Genomic DNA, 24,687 nt, shown 5'->3' with positions numbered 1-24,687 from the left:
ACCAATATCTTAACATCAAAATTTGTTCATTTACGCATCGGGGACCGTCCCCGGGCAGTCCTATGCGTTGGTAGAATGGCCTTCATAAGAGGAGCAGGGCTACTCGGAGTGACCTAACAAGGCATGAAATCCTAACGGAAGCATCGATCTGATGGCTTGAATTCGAGGTCCGGTTCTGTTGCTGTATTCGTGATTACACTGAGGAAACAGCTCATTGACCTGAATTGGAGGTCAAAACAACAGGACAGCCTGGTGACTGACAGCAGCTTGAGTCGGGTTGAGCACCAACTTGAAATTCCTATAACCGGTCAAGGGCCAGGGAACCATATTCCGCGACAAATGATCGCAAAGTATTACATGCTAAAGAGATCCGGTAAAGCAGGCTTGAAGCTGGTTTGTTTGGAGATAAAGGCGGACTACACAGGGTTTTTTGAGTGTAGTGATAGGATCATTATAAGATGAAGACTCGGAGCCGGGATTGACTCTGTCTGCTGTGAATTATGCAGGATGCTGCTGGCACAAAATCCAATTTCAAGACGCCACTTATTCCTTTCGGTGACTTGGAAGTGAAAATGCCATATTAATTTAGTGAAGAGACCACATGATAATCGGAGGTGGAAATGTGAGATTTCAAGGCTATTGCTAGCTCTTACATATCCATGGGCTTCAAGCTATGTCTCATGAATAAAAAGTAAACCAGAAGTGAGAGAAAAGTAAAACAGAAGTGAGCAAAAAGGAAAGGATAAGTGAGGGAAACATGAATCAAACTTGAACTCCATGACCTTGATAAAGAGCTCAGAATAGTCTCAGTATTCAGGTACACCTGGGTATCAAGCCCTGACCATCACCTGACCCAAAACAAAAATGAAAAAGGAAGATATATACCTGTGTAGCAGGTGTACTTGATAAACCCTTCCCACTCCAACTTTCCTTCTTCCACCGGACCAGACTGGACCCTTTGAATCCATTGAACAAGGATTTTTCAAACTCTTCCTTTATGCCCTTATACAAGGCCACTTAGGTCGAACTACCTGGGGATGGTATGTCTCAATGATGTCCACTTGACTCCTCTGCTCGAGCTTTGATTTATTTTATCATGGTTTTGAGTGTATTCTTGAATGATGCCATTACTAATTATCCTTTTAGCCTTGTGCTTTTGTGGTGGATATAGCCACCAAGCAATGGACTGTGATAATGTCCGCCGCGAGACTGCATTTGTCTCAAATGCATGGATGAATGTGGGTTTACTCTATCTTCTTCTTCCTTTGGTAAATGATTATTTAGTCTAATCCTTCCTATCTAGTTGCATGGGCGTTTGACAAACAATCAACACCACCAACGTCGAAACCACCAGGTTGGGGATCGGGGCCCCCGTAATCCCCCAAATCCCGAGCAAAGTGAGGAGCGCCACAGGCCTCACCAACCTGGTGGCAATCATGCCAACCATCACCACCGCATCCCCGACATGATCACCGCGATCAATCTGGATCGCCTGTCCCTCATACTCCTCTCCCCCGACCTGAGCGGACAGGCGATCCAGTAATCGATCGCGCAGCGTACATCATACCGAGGCCTCACCCTCCAAAGATAGATGAAAAGATAAAGGAGATCCAGAGAAGATTAGGCGGCTTTGAGCAGTCGGGTCAAGACAGCGGCATCCGTCGTCCTTCCTTTGGCGAAGTATCGACCGGAAATGAAGATTTCACAACTTCGAGACAAGCAATTAAGAATTGATTGGGCTACTCAACTATCCCATACTCACCGGGCGATGGGACACTCCCCAAACTGCAGCGTATTGAAAATCAAACTCAATTGATTGAGGATCGATTGGCCACACCGAACAAGGCGGCCGGCCCAGATTCGATTATCTCCAGACTGGAGCGCATTGAAAAGGTGCTAGCCAAAATTATATGGCATGGCGTGCAGAAGTGGTCGAGCAAGACTATGAAAGAGAGCTTGCAGCCAATGTCCCTCTGCCAGATAACAGTATGTCCTATCAATCCTTTATATAAAACCTACTAATATCTTTATAGATAAGGATGATGAGGATGAGCCGATGAGGGACAACGATGAGGCTTACCAGAGTGAAGAGTAATAGATAGGGTCAACCTCTTATCAGTCCTGAAGAGTACTGGAACAGATTTTTAATAACCACATGTATTTATTTGTATTGGTTCTGCTTGAGACATCGAATTGAATACATAATCCCCACATGTGCCAAGCCATGGTAGTATCTACGAGGCAACTACCAAAAATTTGAAGCCAATCTCAAAAAGTGGTTTAAAATGCAGACCAGGTGACACGCAGATGCCCAGCGAGGGTCACCGGTCATTCCTAGGCCGGACAACTCGAAGCTCATGCGCCAGAGTAGGTGCAGTTGGACAGGTCCAGGCTGGCCAGGTCAATGGTGTATGGTGGGCCACCGGTGCCTAATATAGGTGGTTAGAAGTCTGTGCTACAACCTGTCGGTTGATGATCAGATCTACTTACTCAGGGCAAGGGTGTAGGACACAGTGCAGTTGATGACCTGGTTGACATCAAAGCTTGCGGCCTTGCCGTGCTTCTGAAGAGCGCTGTTCAGCTGGCTTCCGCTCAGCTCAACGGTCTTGGTGCCGGTGGCTGGGGCTGCGGAGGCAGCGACAAAGATGGAGAACAATGTTGCAGCGATGGTTTGGGCCTTCATTTTGATGGTTGAGTTTGACGGGTGTCAAATTGTTGGGATTGAAGATTGTTAATGAGGTGCGTTGGAACTGTTTTCCTTGATGCTCTGGAGAAGAAAGTACAGGATACAGTGGCAGGCTGTCTTCTTTATAGACTTGACATCTGGACGGGTGTCACTTCACGTGAGTCGGACTTCATTCAAGCCTTGGCTCAGTATGGTCATTTCCATGCGAGCACTACCCTGTTGAACCCGAGCATTTCTAAGAGCAATATGGCCAGAATATAACAGTACTTAATGTGTTGCAGTTACAATAACTCAAATAAGGTGTAGGTTGAAAGATCAGCTACTAAATATTTGTATCACAATGCCCAGAGACGCCTGACTGAGATACTGTCCTTGTGTCAGTGCATGTCGGTTTGACCTCGGACCAAAGGGCTCGGAGAATGCATCGGATACTAGCTAGACTTTTAATGTCTTGGTTCGGACTGTACTTTCTCATTCCTCATATCCATTTCTATCATGATATGTGGCAGTTTTGAAGTCAAATAAGCCTCAACAATCAAGATTCAAATTATGAGATGTTAAGATAATGTTCTGAAATAGGACATTAAGCGGATCTCCAGGGTCTACTTCAAGTTGGACCTGGAAAATTACCTATATCTAGAATTTCTGTTTGGTCCTAAAGGACCAGAAAACTTTGAGGCTAGAAAGGACGTTGGATAGTTGATGCTGAAAATAGTTAGAACTTATTCACAACGACTTGATGTGTATGAACAGCTACTCCGCAGTAGAATACTAGATATTCTTAGTACTAGTATTGTGAACAAGAGTACTTGATCTTAGAACCAAGTGTGAATGGGAACTTTTTTTACTTTGGAACTTGCGATGAAAGATAAGTTTGCACGATTAACGAAACCAGTCTTGTGGATTAGTAGACTTGTACACAGATACACCTATTCCAAGTTCGCCATTAACAATTACTCTCTACAGAGGATTTAGTGATCAGATTGAATATCTTGATTCAAAATGGGTGTCCAGATCTAGTCTAGAGGCAGCAGAGGCATTCGAGGGCAAATAAAATGGAATTCGTCAGGGGCCAGCATGCATGAGTTGCCAACTAATGAATAGTCACAAAGTTAGTATATTTCCTTGTCTAGATTCAGGTATAGTAAGGCTCACCGCAAGATTGTCCTAGATGGAAGGATGCTAGTCGGCAAATCACGGGAGTGAGGAGAGGCATATTTGATCTTTCCAGGCTGTCAATGAAGTGTTCCAGTTTGTCATAATCTGGACCACTGAAATTTCCAGTCGCTAACCTTGCTGTTAGAGCCTCGAGATCAGGGTCTGCAGACGTAGACGCGAAGTGGATCAAAAAAGCTGCGATTGGCAGGATTTGGGATGCGAGAGACAGCTTCATGATTGTGGCTCGTTGTTTTTGAGGAATTGGTTTTGAGGGATATGGAGGATGCAGATACAAAATATCTGCAGATAGTAAGATTCAAGTCTACTGGAACTACTACAAGAGTACTCATATTCAAGGTCTCAAGTGACGATATCACACTAAGGCATGGAGTTTGTCATGATGTTGCAGTACTATTCGAGTACAGCTAAACTTCGTATTGGCGGAACTCCAGGATACCGAGATCTTTGCGTTACGTTCCCCTCGTTTAGTACAACAGTAACACGAACCAATGCCAACATGTAGCTCACGCATCTCGGAATACGTAATTTGTGCATCCCAAAGCTTTCAGGGGTCGATCCATTCAATCTGAATACAATTGCTTGGCAAATAAAAGGGTCTCTTAGTTCTGATCAGATCTCCCTTCATCTTAGACATCTTTGAATTGATCTCAATATCACATCCAAACCAGTCCCATCTTATGATCTGGGCTGGATTTTAATCCATGGTATTTTCAGATCGTGGGATCTCTTTAAAATAAAGCCAGCCGGCAACTTTAGTGCCGATACTTCATATGCTCTGTATAACCGTGTTAAGGGTAATGACGCATAGAATCGACGGGTCAGAAGCCTCAGATTATATTTTTATTCAATTCTTCGGACAAAGCTATGCGGTGGTTGGACAGAAATTACGTCAAGCTTCGAATAAATCCAGGGATTTACTTCATCTAGCAGAACCTGGACTTTGTTTGACTTCACTCCCAAATTAACGACGTCTCCTGACCAGTTGACCCAAGTTGAGTAGGTTCAATTCACCTCATGGCCAAAGCAGATGTTTCTTCCAGCAAGTATCATCATCCTCAGACACATACTGCAGTCTTTGATGAAGCCGACTAGCATCACCCTGCCAAAACTCAACCGTCTGTGGCGCAACAGCGAATACCCGCCACTTCTCCATACCAAGCAAGGGATCCACCGCTAGCTTTGCCTGAGTTTCAGCCAAGCTACGATCAAGGTCCCCCCCGACTGGATAATATTTCACTTTGCTTTGAGGCGACCGCGCTTGCCCGCGATGCTACAGGCCGAGCTTGGTAGTCCAAAGCACTCTCCTCATCTGGCAGTGCAACAGCTTTTCCTTTCAACCGAACTTGTCGAGCGACTTGAGGCCAGTAAAATGTCAACGCAGCGTATCCATTGCTGATCAACTGCTTGCCTTTGGGGCTGTTGGCCTTGATTGCGAAATGCCAGCCACGAGAATCGACGTTCTTGAGAATCAGGACTCGTGCGTCGGGTTGGCCATCCGAATCCACGGTCGAAAGGGTCATGGCATGTGGCTCTTTTACACCTTCTTCCACTGCTTCGTGAAACCATTGTTTGAAGGCATCTTGTGGTGTCTCGGGGAAAGTGTCGAAATTTAGGTTCGGAAATGGGCCTTCCAATACTTTTGTATTTCGGAGTTCAGCGCGGAAGGAATCGTCGGTGGTAGGCATTCTCTTGAGCTTAAATTTCACAATGTAATCAAACAAATTTCGACCAAGGGGATGCAGTGAAAGGATACTGACGGAAATAGATGCTGTTCGAGCTTCACCATTGGTATGGACTGTCAACAATCTTGCCGGTGACTCATAGAAGGAAGCATTGCCGAGGTTGGGCGTGTCATCAAAACATTCTTCCGATCTCGATAATTTTAGGTGAGAGCTCTGTCACTGGGCAGTGAATTCTCACCGTAAACCAAATCGGTCATTTGCCAAGTAAAGCGTCTGATTGTACTGTTTCGCGAAAGAAAGGAGCGACAACTTGATAAATATTGGGTATAATTTGGACTGAACATTGTACCCCTGAAAAGAATGAAATACGTAATATTCATACAATAAACTCTGCCTCTGAAAAAGAATATGCCCATGCAAGTTGCGGATAAAAAAAATGACCCAATGCGAAGATTTCAAATGAATGCATTTACATCACCTGTGGCAGGCTCATGATATTCATTCCCGGTCCCGGCGCCCCAGCATACTGCATACCACCACCAAGCGGAATACTGTCCATAATCTTCACAGCCGAGTTCGTGATCTCATCAGCCTCTCGGTAAACATCTCTCAAATCGGCCATAACCTCCAATCCAGACTGGAAACTCTGGATAGCCTGTAACCTGTCCTGAGTCGGTTCCTTCTTCATTTCTGAGATATGTATGATCAATGCGACAAGGATGGCTGTCACTCCGATGATCGGGAGCCTGCGATGGAGACCCTTCTGATATAGTTCTGAAGCATTTCGGATTATTTGTTGCGCGGCATATGGAACGCAGAATTTTGATGATGGGAGTGGTTGTGATTGGTAGAAAACTGCAAGTGTGGTAAAGAATTGCATGTGGAGGAGATTTTGTTGGAGGGAAATTGTAGGTTGGTCATCCATGGTGTCTATTTCAAAGGTGTAGGTCTGGGCTGTTGATGGAAACGTGCTTGCCCATGTTGCTAGCTTGGCTTCGCACGCTGCGACTCGGGTATGGTGGTCTGTTGTCTCGTTGTTTGCTTGGTTATATGATGATGCAGAATGTTGGTGGTTGCGACCTTCGCTTTGGAGCTCGAGGACTTTGTTGATGGACACACACAGTTGGGCATTTGCGATACACATCAAGGCGAGATCCCTTTGCACGTTGATATTGTAGGACAGCGGGTATCCGAGTGATTGAATCAAACTCTCAGGCGAAAGATTGTAAATATCGAAGTCGTCCTCTGTTAACATTTGATGGCAGAATACCGGGCCTTGGATTAGTGGTCGGCATCGTAGTCGCAGAGCGATTTGACTGTCTGTCATGTAACACGTCCAAGCCAGTCGCTTCCAGAACTTTGAGTTCAGTCTAATATTCTTCACGCCAGCAATATCACGGAAAAGTCCGATATTTTGAGCTGTCGAGACTGCTATCGAGCACCAGTAGTGACTGTCCTCGCCATCGGCTGTCTCGAGTCGGTAGGTCATCAAGAGAAGTGATTGTACAATGGTCATGGTATTGGACTCATATTCCGCTTGGTAAAGAAGCTGCACCAGCGATTAGTATAAGTAAAAGTAGAACCTTCTTACAATTCTCACCTTGGCTTTTTGGTAAAAGGCTTCCTGAGCCTCTTGTCTGTACGAGTATCCTGCTTCTTGAAGATGGCCAATATCCACGAAGGTAATGGCAGCTGTCATCATCGCGTAAAATAACAGAAGGCTAACAGATCCGTTATCGGTATCCCGATTGCAGATTGCTTTGATGAAGGCAGGCCAATCGATCATCGGCATATTTGGGAGTACACATTCAACAAATGACTGCAACAGAGCGTTTTGTAGTTGAATTGTCGGAAGATTAAAAACGCCATTCACATAAAGAAATTCAATATTCGTTGGGTTCATCATCATTGGTAGGGGTTGAATGAAATTCGGTAGAATTCCACCTGAATTGGATGCTTCGGAAGTGATTGAGTCTGGAGAACCCAAATTGGTGAATGTATTCCATACTTCCTCCTCGCGTTGATTGAACAATTGATCTGGATCGAAGAACGGTATTTGTGGAGCTATGTTTCTGTTAGACGAAGGGCTTGTCGAGTAAATTGTTGATTCTGGCATATGCTCACGAGTTGGACTTAGCGAAGAGTCTCGCCATTCGGCCTCAGTTGGGGACATTTGAAATGTAAAGCCATCATTCCAGCCATGCATTTGAGGTCCTGAATTGAGAACGGAATTATTTGCCACACTGTCTCCTATGCTTTTCGGCGACCACTCTGTCATAGCTCCTGTCCGATTCGGAGTGGCGGGGATTCCTGCTGTTTTGATCTGCGTCCGTTGCCTATATGAAGATTAGAACAAATTCGTAATCCTAAGGCCTGTAGGTGAATTACCTTTGACAATTATTTTTGTTCGTAATGCATTCCACCCCTCGCTGATAACAATTCTGACATGGGGATCCAGGGACTGCAATGCATCGAACTTTGGTGATGTGACACAATTGACATGCTCGTTGATTCCTCTTGCTGGCAGGTTTGGCCTGGGTGGGTTGTTTGGCCATTTTGCCTTCCTCTTGATGAATTCCAATATGGTGATGAGTCGTCCGAAGTCTTTCGCGTCGTGAAGGTGCAGTTCCCAGCTTAGTATGAAGTAGCTAAAATTCGAGCATTCACGGTCCAGGTCGTACAATGCTTTTACTGAGGCCAACGATAAGAAATATGGCCAAAATCATATCCAGATGACATGAATTAAATAATTTTGGTAATACAGAGAAGTCCTAAAATCAAGTAAGAATCTGTAGGATCATGCATAAATCGTCATTGTAGGCGAATTCAAATAGCGGGCCATGCTTGTCATTTAAGGAATCTCGAATCAGCAAAGAAAAGCATGATCAACTCCTGACCTGATTTAATAACCACTTGCATCACTTCTTCAGTGTCATCCGGTCAGTTTTTGCTCGATCAGGTTAAGTGCTATGTGGGTCGCACAGACGTCAAATCTCGTGGAAATCTTCCACTCAGTCTTGGTAATGTGGAGAGTGTGGAGTAAGCCCGGTCAATTCTTTCCGAAAGTAGTCTTTTAAACAGCCAATTATGAGTGTGGCTCACTAGAACTCCTTAGAAATTTGCTTCAAATTGCATTAAAGACTATGTAAATGTACCTAAGACTGAAGGCGGGGGATGATCCGGAATATCGGCTATGAACTAGTTTGTAAATAAGATCCGGTCTGTCTGGTTCATGCGATCTGCAATTCCTTCTGCATCTCAAATAGGGAAGATTATTGACAAAAAATGACCTCATGGGTCCGGATTAATAGTCCCTTGATAGTATAAGCCTCTGTTCCAGAAGCTAGGGCGGCATGGCCACCTGCAAATGTGTCTCCACTAGTTCGTACCAAACCCCCCTCATATCTAGCTTCCCTCGCTGCTCTCATCTGCTTCACAAATTCCTTCAACCTATGTGCACTTGCTATCTGAACAGTGAACGCCGCAAATATATCCAACAAAGCTTCTCCTGGTCCTTCAACCTCCAACATGGCCATCGTGATCGGAAATACCATGGGTAACGCAGTGGACTTTTCAGCAGCTGATTGAGCAAACAATTTCATCGCCGAAAAAATACTCTCAGCCAAAGCTTTGGCCGTTTCGTCCTCCACACCTAGCGGAAATCGGTGACGATGAATCACCAGCAGACCTGCTAGTCGATATACATTCGCTTGAGTCATCATCGCCACTACCTCATGCTGCCCAAAGTTGGCATACAACTCAGGCGGATTCGGAGGGGCCCAGTCTCTAATCCGTTGTTCTATCACGGCCAGCCGATCATAGAACTCCACATATGGCTCCATATGGGGGTCTTGCAGGCTTTTCTTGAAGGTGTGACTACATTCGCAGATGTCCCATAGATGAGGTAAGAGTGTTGCACAGAGCCCCGCGTATCGATCAATAATAACGCGTTCTGTATTAGGGAGTCGGATTATAGGAACCTCACGATGCGCCAAACACTCGACTGTATCGATCAGAACTGGCGACATGATAACAGTGTCCATGATCGGGGCTTGAATCAATCTTGGAAACCACGGCTTTGCGGATAGAAGCGCGCTGCGCACGATCGAGTGCGCTGTGTTCGAATACGGGGCGCTGAGTACATTGAACACGTACATCGTCTGTCCAAGAAACAGAGCGCAAGCGGCATCATAATCGTGGCTAATGGTCACATCTCTCAATCGCTGTAAACCCTTGGCGGCTTTTCGCATATCAGGCTGCTGAGGACGCAGGACAAGAGATCGTTGATGAGTCGTCATCAATCCCAAGAACGCCAGGTATCCTTCCGCCAACGTTGACCCTGAAAATGACAAGATGGCATATATTGTCTTTTGAGATTCGGGTATAAAGCTGGTTCCAAGCGCGAAAGGTGCATGAATCATCGAGAACTGCTGCATGTCTAACACAGTCTGCAAGGCGTCGGACATTGTTTGTAGCTTCTTCGGAGACGCAAGCAATCTCTCCGGCGAACAAGATAAGATGATACTATTATTAGAGGTGGGGGTTTGCAGTTCTTCGGTGGCATCTGACTGAGAGGCTGACTCTGAGCCTCGGCTTGGTGCACGAGATGGTTTGTCCTTGCTACTAGACGCCGTTGAAGTACTGTGCTCTATCGTTTCGACACTCCACACCTGCATTTGGCCATGAGGGAATGTCTTAGCAGATGGGCGACGCCCTATGCGTCCGCTACGACGGGATACCGAGCATGGAATCTTCAACCGGCGGCATCTCGTGCATTGTTGATCACTACCGAGGAAGGTGCATTTCTCTTTGGCGGAATGACAGCGATTGCATGCCTTCACGACCATCTCGGCGAAGTCGCAACTTCAGTTGACTCAGCTTCAACGATATTTGAATCACAGAATAGGTTTGAGGTTAAGTTCGAAGAGAATCATCTCCCTATGTTTTCCCCGCTTTCCCCACAGATTGACCTTGGACCAATAAACAACGCTATGATGCTCTCGGGGCGTTGGTATCCGATTAGTCAGGGCTGAAATGATTTCCGTTCATGTGCAATTCATCTCTTCTTTTGGCTTTTGAGGCGTTGTTTTTTCTTGAATCATTTATTAAATCTCATGCATGGATTCCGAAATCCCCCCTATGTTTGTGAGGCTTGGTGGCGTGTGACATTTAATTTGTGTAGATCATTTCATCACGACCGAGGATAATCCAGACTAGTGATCTTGGTCCCTCATCTCGGGTGAAAGTGGGAATTTCAGGGGGAATCCAGACTCCTGTCGGTTGGTCCCGCTAGATGATCACGATTCAGTCATTTTTCCAATCTACATAGTCTGTGATTCTAATCGTTAGCACACAAATATCTCTAGGAACAAAGTGATCGCCCAAGGTTAATGCGAATGTGGCATGTTCGCGAAGGATCTGCCCCTGCGTATTGCATTGGCAGGGCGCTGAGTAGACTCAATTATGGGCAGGATTACCGACGCTACTGCAGTAACTACACCTGGCAGTAAAGAATAATTCCCCTGAACTCCACAAGGCAACCAAGATACCCATGGCCCTGAATGAGACATGCTGTGGATTATTAGTTGTTTTGTCGTCCACTATTCTACACTTTACAAGAATTAAGCGTATTCCTGGGCCTACAAAACGTCGCGTGAGATCACTCCACTCTGCGGACTCATTGCCGAGTATGCCGATTCCCTCCTGTGGTTACCCGCTCACCGCTTCATTGGTCACCAGTTGACGCGGTGTTGTTGATCCTATGTTGAAGTGGAAGTTTCGTACTCCGTAGAAAGAGAGAAAAAAAATGTTAATAGTCATGTCTCATAAGTGGGATTGCAACATAAAGAAATACTCCATCAAACTCCACACCTGCAGCAACTTTGCGCCCGGCAAAAACATGACTTGTAGCTCATACAAAGGTAGCTCATAGCTCATAAGGCGGACTATGCAGTCCAGAACATGATGGACGGTAGAATTTAGTAGATATCGTGCTCGTCGCCCGTCTGCACATGCATATCCTTTTCATCGTAGTTCTCGGGGTCATCTTCGTCAAATTCGCCTTCATCATCGTCATCATCGTCGTCGTCCTCATCATCATCTTCGTCATCGTCATCGTCATCGTCAAATCCCTCGTGATTCTCTGCGCCAGAAAGTAGAGCCATAACTTTCCACAGTCCCTCAAAAACACAGTAACCTTCCGACAGTTCCTGGAGCTCCTTCAGCTTCGCCCACAATCCATCCGATTTGTTGGGAGAATTGACGATGCTCTGTCTCTCTTCAACCGACATAGCCGATACGATATCGTACATCCCTCTCTCCAAACTTGGGTCAGATTGGAACTGTTTCTGAACTTCATGGCCAAGAGTATCATTTGAAGAGAGGCAGATCGTCTTGCCAATCTTCCGCAGCACAGAAAGTCCATTTTCTCGGGTTTGGGGGCTTGAAAACTCATCACATTGGCCTGAAATAGTAGTGATGGTGGCGACAACATCACCTACAACCTCCCAAGCCATGTCGTACTGCTTTGAGCCTCTCATGGAACGGTATGTGACATTGATTTGCTTCCAGATACTAGAAGAGTAGTGGTCGAAATTGATAACGCGTTGTCGGTGCTGCTCTTGGACGCGTCGAATGGCATCCATTACTAGGTTGTTGACGTCTGGGTGCATTTCAGCGGCCTTTTCGAGAAGCTCCTTGATGATTGGAGAGGTGAGTAGTTTCATCTCCCGATCAGTGGGCTTTTGGTGACCTTGCTCTGTGGCTTGTGATTCGGATCCCTGGGGGGCAGTGTTAGGCTTGAGAGCCTCTCCTGCGGTGTTCGCACGAGCTCGCTTTGTAGGTTGAGATTCAGACATCTTGACTTCCGACACTTCCAAGTTCTGGATAATTTGTGGCGTTGATAGAAGTGAGCTGGTCGGGTAAGTGCTACTGAAGTAAAGCCTTGGGTGCAGTGGACGTGTTGTGGGAGAGAAAAGAAGAGTCAAGTGGAGGTTTGAAGATAAGAGAAACAGTATTGCCACTTGTGAGTCAATGTGTTGTGAATTCACGCGAAGCTGTTTGATGTTTGTATGATTGATATTAAGCGGGGGACTTTGTGCGGCGGTCCCACATCAGCGGACCATCATCACGATTCACCAAATATTGACAACCTTCATTATCGAGATAAGATCAATATTTACAGATTTCATGGAAGCACCTCTGTTTTTTTCTCTTACTTCACAAATTACTCTCAAGATAATCTGGCTTTCCTTTTTCTTTCTTGCCTACTCCAGTAGGTATTGCGTTCAAATGTTGGTACAAATCTCACAAGCACTAAGATCCCCAGCCCCCTCATTTCCGAGTCGCTTGTATATGTAGTAGCCAATGCCCCACAATAATCACCACATTGATATGACTTCATATTCCAACCCATCGGTTGTAGAGGAATCTTTTTGATGAACATTTGCAATGCACATCTAGTGGGAAATTTCAATCTAATCAACTTGAAGATATAGCATCGAAATATTCTGGAAATACTGGTAGCTTGATCACAGCAAGAGCCTCCAGGGCTGGCTTGACCGATATACCATTAATTCGCAGCAACAGAGAGATACCTAGTAGGTATTTTTATGTGTATTAAGAGGAACATTCCCAGTTCTCTCCTGAGGTCATGAATGTAGTGCTCGTATAAAGCAAGCTTAGGGCCTCGACATTCGGGATTTAGTGGTCGGAGAGAGATCTTTGCCAGAACTCATGTGGAGGCAAGCAACGATATGGTGGGTGATCAACTTCTGCCTCGAGGACAAACTGATCAATGATGGCACAATTGAAAATACACCATGTTGATAACCACCACGGTTCTTTCTTGGTAATCGCTCTTGTTAAGGGCCATGGTTTGCTCGTGAGTTGCAAACTCCCTGTTGATCGCTTTGTTGCCTATTACCCCACAAGTGGTCACCGGGATTGTTGATTCCTCTCAAGATTGCTTCTGATGCCTGTTTTGATACAAACCTTGTTCCATTTCATTGGGGAGGGTAACATCAAAACTCCCACACATGGGCCATTCTCGCTGCCATGGACTGTATGAATGCTTCCCTGTCTCTGACTTGATACTTTGTCTGGGCAGGTGGCCATTCTAGGCTGGGGATCGATGTATCCCACTTGCCCCCGGTTTGAGGTCAAAGAGAGCTTCTTTGCTGTATATTGTGGAAGCCTGGCCGAGGCTAAGATGATCACGATAGAGGTCTTGGTGGAAGGCAATAAATAGCCATAATTGGCTGGACTTCAAACTTGAATGGAGTACCTCAATTTTTCACACAGAGCCGTTCCAGCGCCTCACTTGAATTGAGCAACATCATTCCAGCCAAGAAAATGGTACGGCGACATCTTCATCGGCAGGCATAAGTGAGACCATTCAAATGTGTGAAGACTCAGAGACTTTGAGATGGACCGTAGTGCTTGGTACTGGATGAACGATCTCCGCGATCCTACAAAAATCTCGGAAGCATATATGTTCGATTCAAAATCGAAATTTTCATAAGGCTCGACTCTTCGAATGTCTCAATTCTGACTCTAGGTCATATGGCTTGCCGAGCCGCCACGGAGAAACTTCGGGGTTGAGCTTTTGACTCAATCAGGTTATCGATACCGCCAGTCAGCGGGGTTAAGGATAATGTAGCGATGCTGCCCCGCCAACACACTAAGCCTTGGCATTTTTTAGATGATATTTAATTGAACTGCAGATTTCCAGAACCTCAAATTTCCCAGAGAGATCACTCAAACCGATTCCACTCTCATCTGTACGTGCAACACAATGGCATCCCTGGAAAAGCGCCCAGAGATAATCGAGCTGTCACGCGGCCTCCAAGGCGTCCCGCAATGCGAGGACTACGAGCGTATGATATCAGGCATGATGTATGGTCGAATCATGTTGTTGATTCTTCATCTTTCATGAAGCTGACTATCTCCAGGTACAATCCGACCATCCCGAAGTTGGTAGAGGCGCGTCACAGGTGTAGAGGTCTGACGGCTGATCTTAACAACTTCGATACAAAGACCGTCTCCTATGATCAACTGGCAGATACACGTCTGGAGCTTTTACGTAAACTTCTAGGCAGCGTTGGTGACGGTACATTTGTGGAGACCCCGTTTATGCCAGATTATGGATGCAATACAATTATTGGCAAGAATTGCTTTATCAACTGGAAGTGAGTAAATATTTCATGAAAATGCTCAAGGCGCAACGCTAATTCATCCAAGTGTCACGATTCTGGATACAAGCTTGGTTGTCATTGGTGATCGAGTTCAGATTGGAACTGGAGTGAGCATCTTCACTGCCGGTCACGATACGAGTGTCCTGTCCCGGCAGAAATTTGTGGAATTCGGCCATCCTGTTTTCATTGAAGATGATTGCTGGATTGGAGGCAACGCAATCATTCTCCCCGGTGTTCGCATTGGCAAGGGCTGCACAATTGGCGCTGGATCTATCGTTACTAAGGATATCCCACCTTACTCTGTTGCAGTAGGGAGTCCGTGCAAGGTGATAAAGAGTATTCCTTCAGTTGAGGAAGAAGAGCAAGATCCAAATAACCCGTACAGGGATTTGGTCCGTGACATCTAGAGAGTTGTATGATTAGCGAGAAAGGTCTCTCTTGAATAGAGTATCATAAACATATGGACGAGTTCCAATCGCGTTCACTGAAAATCGTATTTGCAACCTCCTTGATCATGAGACTTCATATTGATGAGAAATAAGTAGGTTGTGTGGCGCATGTAAGTTTATGGTCGCAATTCGGAATATGGCCAATGTGGTCATCCCACATCCCTCCACTTGCTCCGCTTCTTCCCCAGACACTCCGGGTTAGGCTACCCTCTTACCGGGGTCCTTGGCCATGGTCTTGATGTTGGAAATGCACCACAAGGTCGAATAAGCCGCCGACTGTCGCTACATTCCATGAGGACCTCGATCAATTTTTAGTTGAAATTTCCAAATACCCGTCTTGCTAGCCAATTTGGACTGTGGTAGTGGCTATTCACGCTTCACCGGGAACGTTCGGACTCCAATGTCCAGACCAAAGGATTCATTCTTTCAGGTTGAAAGAGTTCAAACTCCATCCTAAGAATTCAATGTTTGAGACATGGGAAAAGTGACAAAGTACCTGTTTGTCTTCATATGATTGGATAACAAATATACGTGTTCAAACAGACCAAACTAACCAAACAGGCCTGACGCCACATCATTGGTGGCCTCATCCATCAACAAACTGGTGCAAACTATTGCAAACTCGATCCATGGATTTGAGATGTTTGCAATGATTCATAGTCCTTAGGAAGATGGACATCGCAAAGATGGATGTGTATAAAAAAGTCTATTCCCATGGGTCTGAGGATAATTTCTCACCTAAAACCACAGCTTCGATCTCCTTGTCTCCAGCTTCTTACATACTTCTCTCACAACTACACCATTGAATTCACAATCTAAAAAAAAATGCCTTTCAACAGACTAGCAGTTTATGGTCATCGTGGCTGGGCCAGCTCAAAGATTTTCAATGCTCTCTGCTGAATCGAGCGCTCCTATTCGTGTTCTCTACAGACCAGGCTCGGACATCAGTAACGTCCCCAGTCATGTAGAAAAAGTCGAAGTGGACCTAGAGGATCAAGACGCAGTCAGGAAATCACTTCAAGATATCGATATCCTCATGTAAGTGAGATAAGCCAACAAACACTTTTGAGAATTTATGAACACTGACCATTATTCCAGATCCCTTGTTGGTCAATCAGGCGTGAAGCTGCAGCATGCTTTTGTTGAAGCGCTTCCCCACACCAGCGTCAAGCTATTTGTACCTTCCAATCTAGCATTTCGCTGTGATGAACAAGGTCTGCGAGTGCCCGTCAACAGAGAGAAAAACAAGGTTGAGAAGGCTGCCTCCGCAGCTGGAATCCCCATGACGATTGTCTTGCCAGGTCTTTTCGCAGAGTCTGCATTGAATGCTCCGTATGTTCTACCATTGCTATTTCTTTATCTATTATTCCGTATGACAATCTCCTAACTTTCAAATCTCAGATTACTTGGAATCGATCTGATTAAGAATTGTGTCGCTTTCCCTGGTGATGGCGAACACCAAAAGATGAACATTTGGTAGATCTCTTACAACAAAATGCTAGGACTCACTGATTAAATCAGCTAATATTATCCAATAGTACCCGCCAGTATATCGCAGCTTCATATGCGTCCATCTTCGCCCGAACACCTGTATCTGAGCTTCAAGGCCGGGTAATCAGTCTCTCAGAGATACAACCCACAGGCACTGAGATTGCAAGTGCTCTTGAAGCTAGAAATGGCTCTTCGCCACAGATCTTCCATCATACTCTCGAACAGGTAGATAATCATAACCAAAAGACCCTGGATGAAGGTGCCCCGTTGACGCTGGTCTGGTACGGTCGTCGTGTTTGGGGTGCAGGTGGATACGAGGCGGCGATCGGGAACGACATTTGGGAGGTTGAGGGATATAAGAAGAAGACTTTGAATGAGTTGTTTTCAAATGGCGGATTGGAGCCTTATCGTGACTTTCCAGCAGAGCTTCTTGAACTTTTGGAGAAGACCTTTTATTAAACCCCGCTATTTGGTCAAGGTTGAGCGTCGTGAGAATATTGAAAGTTCCCTTGTGATTTAATGTGATAATTTTGTTTTCGATTACTTTTACACCATAGTTCTGACTTCGAGTTGGAGAAATATCAATTGGTGCCTGCCAGTGTGATCTGGGTCATAAATTCGATGCCCTCGGCGAATCAAGACCTCTGGCATCATACATAAATGTTAGCTCTATGCAATATAAGACTTTTAAATAGGGGATTCAAGTTCAATGTCACGGAAATGTGATTGATAACTAAGAATAAAGTAACACTACACCCTTGACCCCCATCCCTGAAACACCTTCCCAGTCATAAGTCATAAAACTTGAACATCATATCTGTCGATGGTATGCAACTTTAAGAGAAACACTCAAAGTGAGGTAAGAGGAGAGTCGTTGCAGCGTTAAAAATAAACAAAAAACAAACCCAGGCTGACCCGAAACCAAAACCGAGAATGCATCATCAGCGTAAACATAAATCATTAATCATAAATTGGGGGCCCCCTCCGTGAGTGGGTGTACCCCAGATCCTCGGCATGTTTCATTGGGGCATAACGCTTCCCACTCCCGCGATGGGGACTGGGGTAGCGAGGCCCACGAGTTGTGTATGCCGCGTTGCTGTATGCACGCGGCCGCTCCGAACTGCTTCCACTGCCAGGCCGGCTCCCACCGCCATAGCTGGCTCGTCGTGGGTCGTCCGCGTACGGATCTATGTTGTACCGATGGCGAGGAACTGCTCGTGGTGGAGGTGGTGGGGGCGCATGCGAGTACATTTGTGGATCCGGAGCGACATTAGGGTGTGGCCGACGTCCATCGAAGTTAAAGTCCCTGAACTTGAAGCCAGATGATCGGGAGTGAGAGTGATCATCACTGTGGTGGCCATGGTGGTTTCTGGTGGCACCATCAGAATGTGATTTGTGCGTTCTGGACATCGGATGTTCATACTCGTAGCCCCGATGGCTTCTTCGTGGTGCATGCGGAGACAGATCGCGGGCTGGTTTACGCTTATACGCGTCATGTGAGTGTCGGCGAGCGCTAGAGGGTGTCGGAGGTGATAGATTGTGGCGGCGGGAATGTTGTCTAGGTGGTGGTGGGGGCTCGCGTTCATCCTCGTGAATAGTGTCATCAGAGTCAGATTCAGATTCAGACTCCTGCGGCTCATTCCTGTCTCGACTCAATCTGCGACCGTGCCAGAATGGTCGGTCTCGGCCTCTCGATCGGCCATTATGATCCATTCGTGAAGATGGTGAAGGACCTCGCGGAGATGACATTCCCGATCGGCCTCCATCTGGTCGGGCAAAGAATGCTGGATCTGGTCTGCGACCGTGATAGCTGGGACGTTCTTCACTCGGTCGGCAATTGTGATGACGCCTGTGACTAGGTTTCTCTGTATCGAAATGGCTTTGGTGTCGAGATCCCGACCGGCGTGGAGCTGATGAAAAGAACTCTTCTTCATCCGGCAACGGGTCCTTCCCGCTAAATCGATAATGATACCCCGTGAAATTGGGCGGTGATCCACGCTGACGCTGGCGCTGACACTTCTCATAGTCCTGCTCAAGTCGTTTGCTCACAGTTTCATGCCACTGTAGCATTTCTGCATCGGGCTCAGCGGGAAATGCATCTCTTGGAAGGTCTTTCGGAAAGATGTCGCCTTTTGCATCCACAATATCCCACATTTCGACTGCATTTTGGAGATATTGGCTGTGCTCATCTGGGTCCATTAATAACTGGATTGTTTGCCAGCGCACAAAGCCAGTCGGGAGCAATGATGGAATACATGGCGATTCGTATGGGTTTGGTGATGGTTGAAGACTGTGGAAGCAGCCAAGCGATTGGTAAATAAAAGACAGCGCCTGTGCCTTAGTACCGAGAAACAATGCATCATAGTTTCCGCCGACCTTACGATAGAAGGTTGCGATACGATTGGGAGTGATTTCTGTTGTGCCACTAGCATCAAACGATGGCTGCAGATCGGTTAGCTCCAAGGTTCCATCTGGCGGTCTGAGTCTGGACGCGGTATCCTCACCATCAACTGGGTCGCAATTCCGAGACATAGCTGTTCCAGTAATGGGGCAGGACTCTTGTCCGGATTGATCAGTGTTCCCCAAGACATCGCATCAGAGCTACCAGGGTCGGATCTCGAGATCGCGGCCAACTCATTTCCAGGATCTGGGGAGTCAACAGAGTCAAAAGACGAGGGGGCGGTCAGGCACATAAGGATGTGGGGGGGTCCCCACTATACGAGAGTGAAGTGTATAAAGAAGCACAAGAGAGTGAGGCGAATGGAAATAAAATGAGATATCTCATGTATGACAGAATAAGGGAAAAGAGTCATAATATTAATATTTTGATAATAAACATTCTTATGATGCACTCAGCTGGATTCATCATACGAGGCGCATTCCGAATGAGCCAATAGCCAGTAATAACATTGCCAGGTACAAAGTGACCAGGCACAAACCTACCTAGTCTCTTAGCTAATACCAGTAATATTAGTTTTAAATGCACGCTAGTAATGCATGATTTTAGCTCTGTATTGGGCTCCCATTTCTTCCCGAATTTTCTTCCGCGCATCGAGCGTTGTTAAATGGATCCCTTGTTTCCTGTTAGGCTTAGTTTGTAAGCCCATGTATGTGCATCTCACCAGGATGTACATATAACTACTTCAAAATTTGGAGTTTGATCTCAAAAGTTACTGTGAATATCAAAGAGATTTCTAAGGCTACTACCCAGTAGTACTAGTAGAGTAGTGGGTATCAAGGTAGGTAACCATACATGCATATGTGTACTTATGAACCGGAGGGGGTAGACAACCAGGCATTCAAAGGAAGGTAAAGGTATGAATTTGCGATCTAACTAACTGCTAGTAACAATAGTACGTGTCGTCGTCTATGAGTACATGCATCTGTTTGTATGTGGACTTGAAATTTGAGGCTAAACCTATTTAGGTTAAGGAGTGTCTATTTAACATTGCTCTGCGCATTCATCATGCAGTCCAAAGCGAGAAATTTGGCCACGAGTACATCGCATCCGCCACGCTAATCGGTTCTCCCGAAGAGTCTAGCGGCTCGAAGTCGATATCAGGTTGGGCAAGGAATTCTTCCATACTAGCGCCTAAGAACTCCATTTCATCTGTTAGGTTACCTGGTGCGGTGGGTTCGGGCAGCATCGGGTGGTGGCCTGACAGGCCCTGGTCGAGGCCCCGTGCGGCCGGGTCAGGGACTGAAGGTCCTTCATCAAGGGCGTGCGAGTCAGGTGGGTAAGAATGTAGATGACTCGATATTGAGTGGCGACTTCTCGATCCGTGTTTCTTGTCCAAGCATCTTCTTATACATGCTAGGTTGTCGTAGAACTCCGTTGCTGCTAAGTTCCCATGGTCGCTCATAGCACGTAGAATCTCAAATGAGGTTTCAAAGAGTGCAAAGTCACTCTGATTAGTCTTGTTTATTTGACTGGAAACCACCATTGTAAGCGCACAGGAGAAGAGATAATGTGCATAGAAATACCCCAAGACGGGTAGAGTGCCGTTCGTCCATTCTTCCACGATCAGCGAATGTGTGTGCCTTGCAGCATGGATACATGCGTCACTCAGGGTCTTCAAAGTTTGACCGTTTATCTGTGTGGTATTTTTGTCGATTTGACGAGGCTCTTTCGATTGGATGAGGTTGTATAGCAAGATAGGTCTTGTTGCTAAAATGATGCACTTCGGCATGTGTCAGTCGTTGCACACAATAGCGGGTTTTCGGGTTTAATCATGAGTAGTAGTACTCACTTGATTAAATTGGAGATGCAAAGAAATAACATTTTTCGGAACTGATCCATCGCGGTTGAGACGGATATGTGGTGGCAAAGATTGAGCCCATTGCTTCAAAGCTGTCAATAGTTTCTGTTCTCTTTGCAGGAAAGAATCAGGCTGCTTCTTGCGACTGTAAATATTTTCAGTGACCTGTCCAATGATCCGAGCAAGCTCAATACTCGCAACCAAGAACTCAGTATCAGAAAATTGTTCATCATTAATAGCACATGGTATAGTGGATGGCATCTCCACGTGAATGTCATCATCCGCGATCTGGATAGGCCAGCCAGTTTTAGATCCATACATGCGATCGAAGACATAGATTGCCCACCAGAGACGAATCCGATGCTGCCGATCAACCAAGTCAGGACATTGACATTCGGGAATGTCATGGTTGAGACCTAGTGTTAAACCTAGCCGCATAGCATTTCCAACCAGAAGAAATGCAGAGTGGCGACGGTTCAAAAAATATGAATATAGAGACTATAATATGTGAGAACTTGCCTTGCATTTGAAATTGATATCACTCACCAAGAGTAGAAGAGACTCGATATGAGTAAGACTCGGTCGCTCGGGCAGGATAGGTATCATCATCATGGCATTTACATAGAACGATGCTCCTGGAACGCCACACTCAAGATCCGGTTTGGTTCGTGCTGAATATACCTCACCCAGTGCAAACAAGGCAAAGAATTTACAAGTCGTTATCGGGTCATCGAACTCTGCTTTGCGATAGGCGTCCTCTAGTTCTTCCATTGTCGATTTACGGAGAACAAGGTGATAGACTCTGCCCACTTGGTTGAAGACGACCTGAATGAGCAGTCGAGCTTGGGCCAAGGTTGGCCATTGCAGAACAGGGTTGCGCATTTTCATCAAAGTTGCCTCAGATGTGTATTGTGTTCGCGGCATATGGGAGGTCTTGCTGTCCTTGCTCAGTACCTGGCGAAGGCGAGTAGCGAACGCGGTGCAAGCAGCCTCGCCAATATGAATTGGGGGTGCTGATGGATCATATGGCTGAAACCAAGCTTGTTCTCCTAACATCGGATTCTGGACATGCGTGTCAGAGTCGTGTGTAGAGGTGTCTATCAAAAATTTTAGTGGTGGCCCATGGATCTAAGAGGGCTTGAGTGAACAAATACCCTGACTATATGGCACTAATGTTTCGGGGGTATTTCCTGCTGGCGATTGGGATAATTGCGCACGAAGCCGTTCATTCTCCAAAGCAAGTTGCTCCAGGTAGCTGGGATATGGTTAACCGGGGTGAAACCGATATTCCCGGGGCCTCACTCCGAGCCTCAACATACCTCTCATGTACCTTGATTTGACGATCACGGCTTACATACGTGCAATCGGCAGGACATCCTGCTTGCCGGCATTTGGTACATGGCTGACCGCCAGAACATTTGATCTTGTGTGTATGACACCGGCGACAACTACATCACGCAGTTAATTCAAATGTCGGTTGATCAGCAGACATAGGCTACTTACGCAATAGATTTCTTTTTCTGGCGTTTGATTCCAGCCTCTCCGGGTCCTTTACTTGCAGACACCATGATTCTCCAAGGCTCGGATTTTTTCACGTGTTTATTACTCGTAAGATAAAATTCTTGCTCTGGAAGTTGGAGAAGAGGTTCGGCGTGTGGAAATCTCGGCGAATATTCATCTTGCCGGCAATGCCGAGTGGCAAATTCAAGGCTATCTTTATTTTCCGAGGTTGGATTAAACATAACAATTCTATTCAAGGAAATTTGGAACTATTAATCCTTTTTATTCTAACATTGAAAGTCAACTTCCAAATGACTTTGAAGTTTATTATAATTTGCTAGCAAGGGACAGGAACTTGAAGATAAAACCTTGGAAGTGTCGATAACTTCAAGTTGAACTTGAACCTTGGAACGTGCATTGTACTAGTACTAGTAGTACCTAGTAGTACTATGTACTGACCGATTTACATTTGATAACTCTTTTCTGGACCTACCGCCAATACCTTAGCGCATCGTGGCTATTTCCTAGAATATCCGCATGTCGGAAATACTAGTAAGAAAAAGGAGGAGAATTGGCATAGGCCAAATGAAAATTCTAAAAAAAATTACTCCAAAGGCGATAAACGGGTATGGGAAAATACTTTTGGTCTCATACCCATGCCGCATTTTCTTTGTACTCGATTTCTTTGTCAAGGCTTTCACAGCAAGAGACTAGAGTCTTCGGGCACTCCCCCGCACTCGAGACGGCCGGCCTCATCTCCCCAGGGAAAACCTGTGAGCTTCAACCTCTTCAAGTTTAGGATTTGACTATATTTGTCCAAAGTCCTCACTCTAAAGACTTTGAATATATTCAATGTGTCTGCTTCTTACTATCCCATCTGAGCTCCGAGCACTCATCATCGAACATGTGCTCTTTACCCCGCTCAGCCCACCTGTGACTCCTCTTCAATCCGATGGTATCGAATACAATGATCTTAGGTACAAGGGATGGGTTGGACGTGGTAGTAAGACTTATTATTATAAGCCGCAGAGCACGGCAAGCTCTTCGAGCTGTCTGTCCCTTCTTCTCACAAATCGTCAAATTTCAGCCGAGACTCAGATGAGCCTTGGACGCATGAAAGTCGACTATGACCTTGACATTTCAGTCAAGGATGACTTGAATCTCTTTCTAACATGGCTGTCGGTGCCATGTCTCACAACCCATGTATCGACCCTCTACGCGAATGTCCGTCTTTTTGGCCACATCATTGAGAAGTGCGTCGTCCGTAGCCAAATCGGCGATGGTGGCCGGCTAGGCTTCCATTGGTCATTCTATGCCGCATCAGAGCGTTTTCTCCGCTATGGTCCTGTGGGAAGAAAAAAGCACAAAGAAGAAGATGAGTTATCTGATTATTTTCGAAACACGAAGGAATTCGCAGACCGCGGCATACTGGTGACACACTTGTTCTCGATTTCCAGTCTGCGGAACTAGAGCTTGCCTTCCCACCAGAAGCTGTGACATACAAGCATTGGTCGGAGCGACATCGGGGTCTCGATCGGGGAGACCAAAGTGAAATCTCAGAGACATTATCATCATATACGACGCGCCCTGAGTGGCTCTGTGAATATCTGCAAAGCTGGATAGGCGGTCTTCTTCATACGAGTTATTATACTTCCATGTTCGGACAGCCTTTGTATGAGCATACATATTGGGACTATCCGGATGCTTGTTGATGGGCAACTACATGGTGAATTTGATCTCGCAGCTTGGCTAGCTCGCCTACAGTTTAGAGGTCCAGGGAACACGATGGGTCATCTACCCACGAATGACAGGGAGTCTGGATTTTGGAAATGGAAAAGAGAGACATCCCTTCTAAGGGAAGCTCAAGGGTTCCCCGTGAAACAGCCATCGGATGATGAAATGGGATGAAGAGAGAGTGATGAATCTACGAATTGAAATGCGGGGAGGATCGATGGTAAGTCTAGTAAGGCAGACAGATCGAGAGCGGAGGGAGCAATAGCGCTCGCACGGAATAGGAGGCTGAGCCTACCCTATTAACACGATTTGTGAAGATAATTATCCCTTACTAGGAATGGGGTGGATAACTAGCTGGACATCAAGCTCCAATCTGCGTTCAAGAAATTGATACCTGAGCATTGAGCAAGTCACCGATGGCCTAATGAGTAGTCACATGCTTGGATCAGGTCAGATCAGGAATAACAGTTTCTATCATGCCCTACTTAGTGAGCCTGATCCTGAGTAGTCCCC

General features: G+C 46.0%; 11 protein-coding genes across 11 annotated transcripts; 4 read left to right on the top strand and 7 right to left on the bottom strand.

Annotated features, from left to right (window-relative positions):
- Positions 1–1,181: 1,181 nt before the first annotated feature.
- N7483_005422 (uncharacterized protein) lies at positions 1,182–1,543 on the top strand (the record flags this gene model as incomplete). Its single annotated transcript, XM_057088859.1, has 2 exons — positions 1,182–1,268; positions 1,304–1,543. The coding sequence occupies 2 exons, from the start codon at positions 1,182–1,184 to the stop codon at positions 1,541–1,543; spliced, it is 327 nt and encodes a 108-aa protein (XP_056948688.1).
- An 812-nt stretch (positions 1,544–2,355) lies between these two features.
- Positions 2,356–2,683, bottom strand: N7483_005421 (uncharacterized protein; the record flags this gene model as incomplete). The annotated part of the gene is made up of 2 exons (XM_057088858.1): positions 2,356–2,429; positions 2,491–2,683. The coding sequence occupies 2 exons, from the start codon at positions 2,681–2,683 to the stop codon at positions 2,356–2,358; spliced, it is 267 nt and encodes an 88-aa protein (XP_056948687.1).
- Positions 2,684–4,877: 2,194 nt separating this feature from the next.
- N7483_005420 (pyridoxine/pyridoxamine 5'-phosphate oxidase) lies at positions 4,878–5,550 on the bottom strand (the record flags this gene model as incomplete). The annotated part of the gene is given in 2 exon segments (XM_057088857.1): positions 4,878–5,086; positions 5,103–5,550. The coding sequence occupies 2 exon segments, from the start codon at positions 5,548–5,550 to the stop codon at positions 4,878–4,880; spliced, it is 657 nt and encodes a 218-aa protein (XP_056948686.1).
- Positions 5,551–6,016: 466 nt separating this feature from the next.
- N7483_005419 (fungal specific transcription factor domain-containing protein) lies at positions 6,017–7,456 on the bottom strand (the record flags this gene model as incomplete). The annotated part of the gene is made up of 2 exons (XM_057088856.1): positions 6,017–7,096; positions 7,148–7,456. 2 exons carry the CDS (start codon positions 7,454–7,456, stop codon positions 6,017–6,019), a joined length of 1,389 nt encoding a protein of 462 aa, XP_056948685.1.
- Positions 7,457–8,819: 1,363 nt separating this feature from the next.
- On the bottom strand, positions 8,820–10,394 carry N7483_005418 (Zn(II)2Cys6 transcription factor; the record flags this gene model as incomplete). The annotated part of the gene is made up of 1 exon (XM_057088855.1): positions 8,820–10,394. One exon carries the CDS (start codon positions 10,392–10,394, stop codon positions 8,820–8,822), a length of 1,575 nt encoding a protein of 524 aa, XP_056948684.1.
- Positions 10,395–11,525: 1,131 nt separating this feature from the next.
- N7483_005417 (uncharacterized protein) lies at positions 11,526–12,404 on the bottom strand (the record flags this gene model as incomplete). Its single annotated transcript, XM_057088854.1, has 1 exon — positions 11,526–12,404. The coding sequence occupies one exon, from the start codon at positions 12,402–12,404 to the stop codon at positions 11,526–11,528; it is 879 nt and encodes a 292-aa protein (XP_056948683.1).
- Positions 12,405–14,341: 1,937 nt separating this feature from the next.
- N7483_005416 (sugar O-acetyltransferase) lies at positions 14,342–15,148 on the top strand (the record flags this gene model as incomplete). The annotated part of the gene is made up of 3 exons (XM_057088853.1): positions 14,342–14,442; positions 14,499–14,735; positions 14,788–15,148. The coding sequence occupies 3 exons, from the start codon at positions 14,342–14,344 to the stop codon at positions 15,146–15,148; spliced, it is 699 nt and encodes a 232-aa protein (XP_056948682.1).
- Positions 15,149–16,076: 928 nt separating this feature from the next.
- Positions 16,077–17,140, top strand: N7483_005415 (uncharacterized protein; the record flags this gene model as incomplete). The annotated part of the gene is made up of 4 exons (XM_057088852.1): positions 16,077–16,228; positions 16,289–16,522; positions 16,592–16,666; positions 16,729–17,140. The coding sequence occupies 4 exons, from the start codon at positions 16,077–16,079 to the stop codon at positions 17,138–17,140; spliced, it is 873 nt and encodes a 290-aa protein (XP_056948681.1).
- Positions 17,141–17,641: 501 nt separating this feature from the next.
- N7483_005414 (uncharacterized protein) lies at positions 17,642–19,374 on the bottom strand (the record flags this gene model as incomplete). Its single annotated transcript, XM_057088851.1, has 2 exons — positions 17,642–19,123; positions 19,186–19,374. 2 exons carry the CDS (start codon positions 19,372–19,374, stop codon positions 17,642–17,644), a joined length of 1,671 nt encoding a protein of 556 aa, XP_056948680.1.
- A 771-nt stretch (positions 19,375–20,145) lies between these two features.
- N7483_005413 (Zn(II)2Cys6 transcription factor) lies at positions 20,146–22,508 on the bottom strand (the record flags this gene model as incomplete). The annotated part of the gene is made up of 6 exons (XM_057088850.1): positions 20,146–20,862; positions 20,932–21,438; positions 21,487–22,037; positions 22,095–22,195; positions 22,260–22,388; positions 22,444–22,508. 6 exons carry the CDS (start codon positions 22,506–22,508, stop codon positions 20,146–20,148), a joined length of 2,070 nt encoding a protein of 689 aa, XP_056948679.1.
- Positions 22,509–23,292: 784 nt separating this feature from the next.
- Positions 23,293–24,152, top strand: N7483_005412 (uncharacterized protein; the record flags this gene model as incomplete). The annotated part of the gene is made up of 2 exons (XM_057088849.1): positions 23,293–23,782; positions 23,848–24,152. 2 exons carry the CDS (start codon positions 23,293–23,295, stop codon positions 24,150–24,152), a joined length of 795 nt encoding a protein of 264 aa, XP_056948678.1.
- Positions 24,153–24,687: the final 535 nt, after the last annotated feature.

Source organism: Penicillium malachiteum, assembly GCF_028827825.1.
Source record: "Penicillium malachiteum strain IBT 17515 chromosome Unknown utg000002l:1.0-8849297.0:1.0-8852440.0, whole genome shotgun sequence".
In the NCBI taxonomy this organism is placed as follows: Eukaryota; Fungi; Ascomycota; class Eurotiomycetes; order Eurotiales; family Aspergillaceae; genus Penicillium; species Penicillium malachiteum.
Note: the sequence above shows the minus strand (reverse complement) of the source record. Positions and strands in the feature narration are given on the sequence as shown.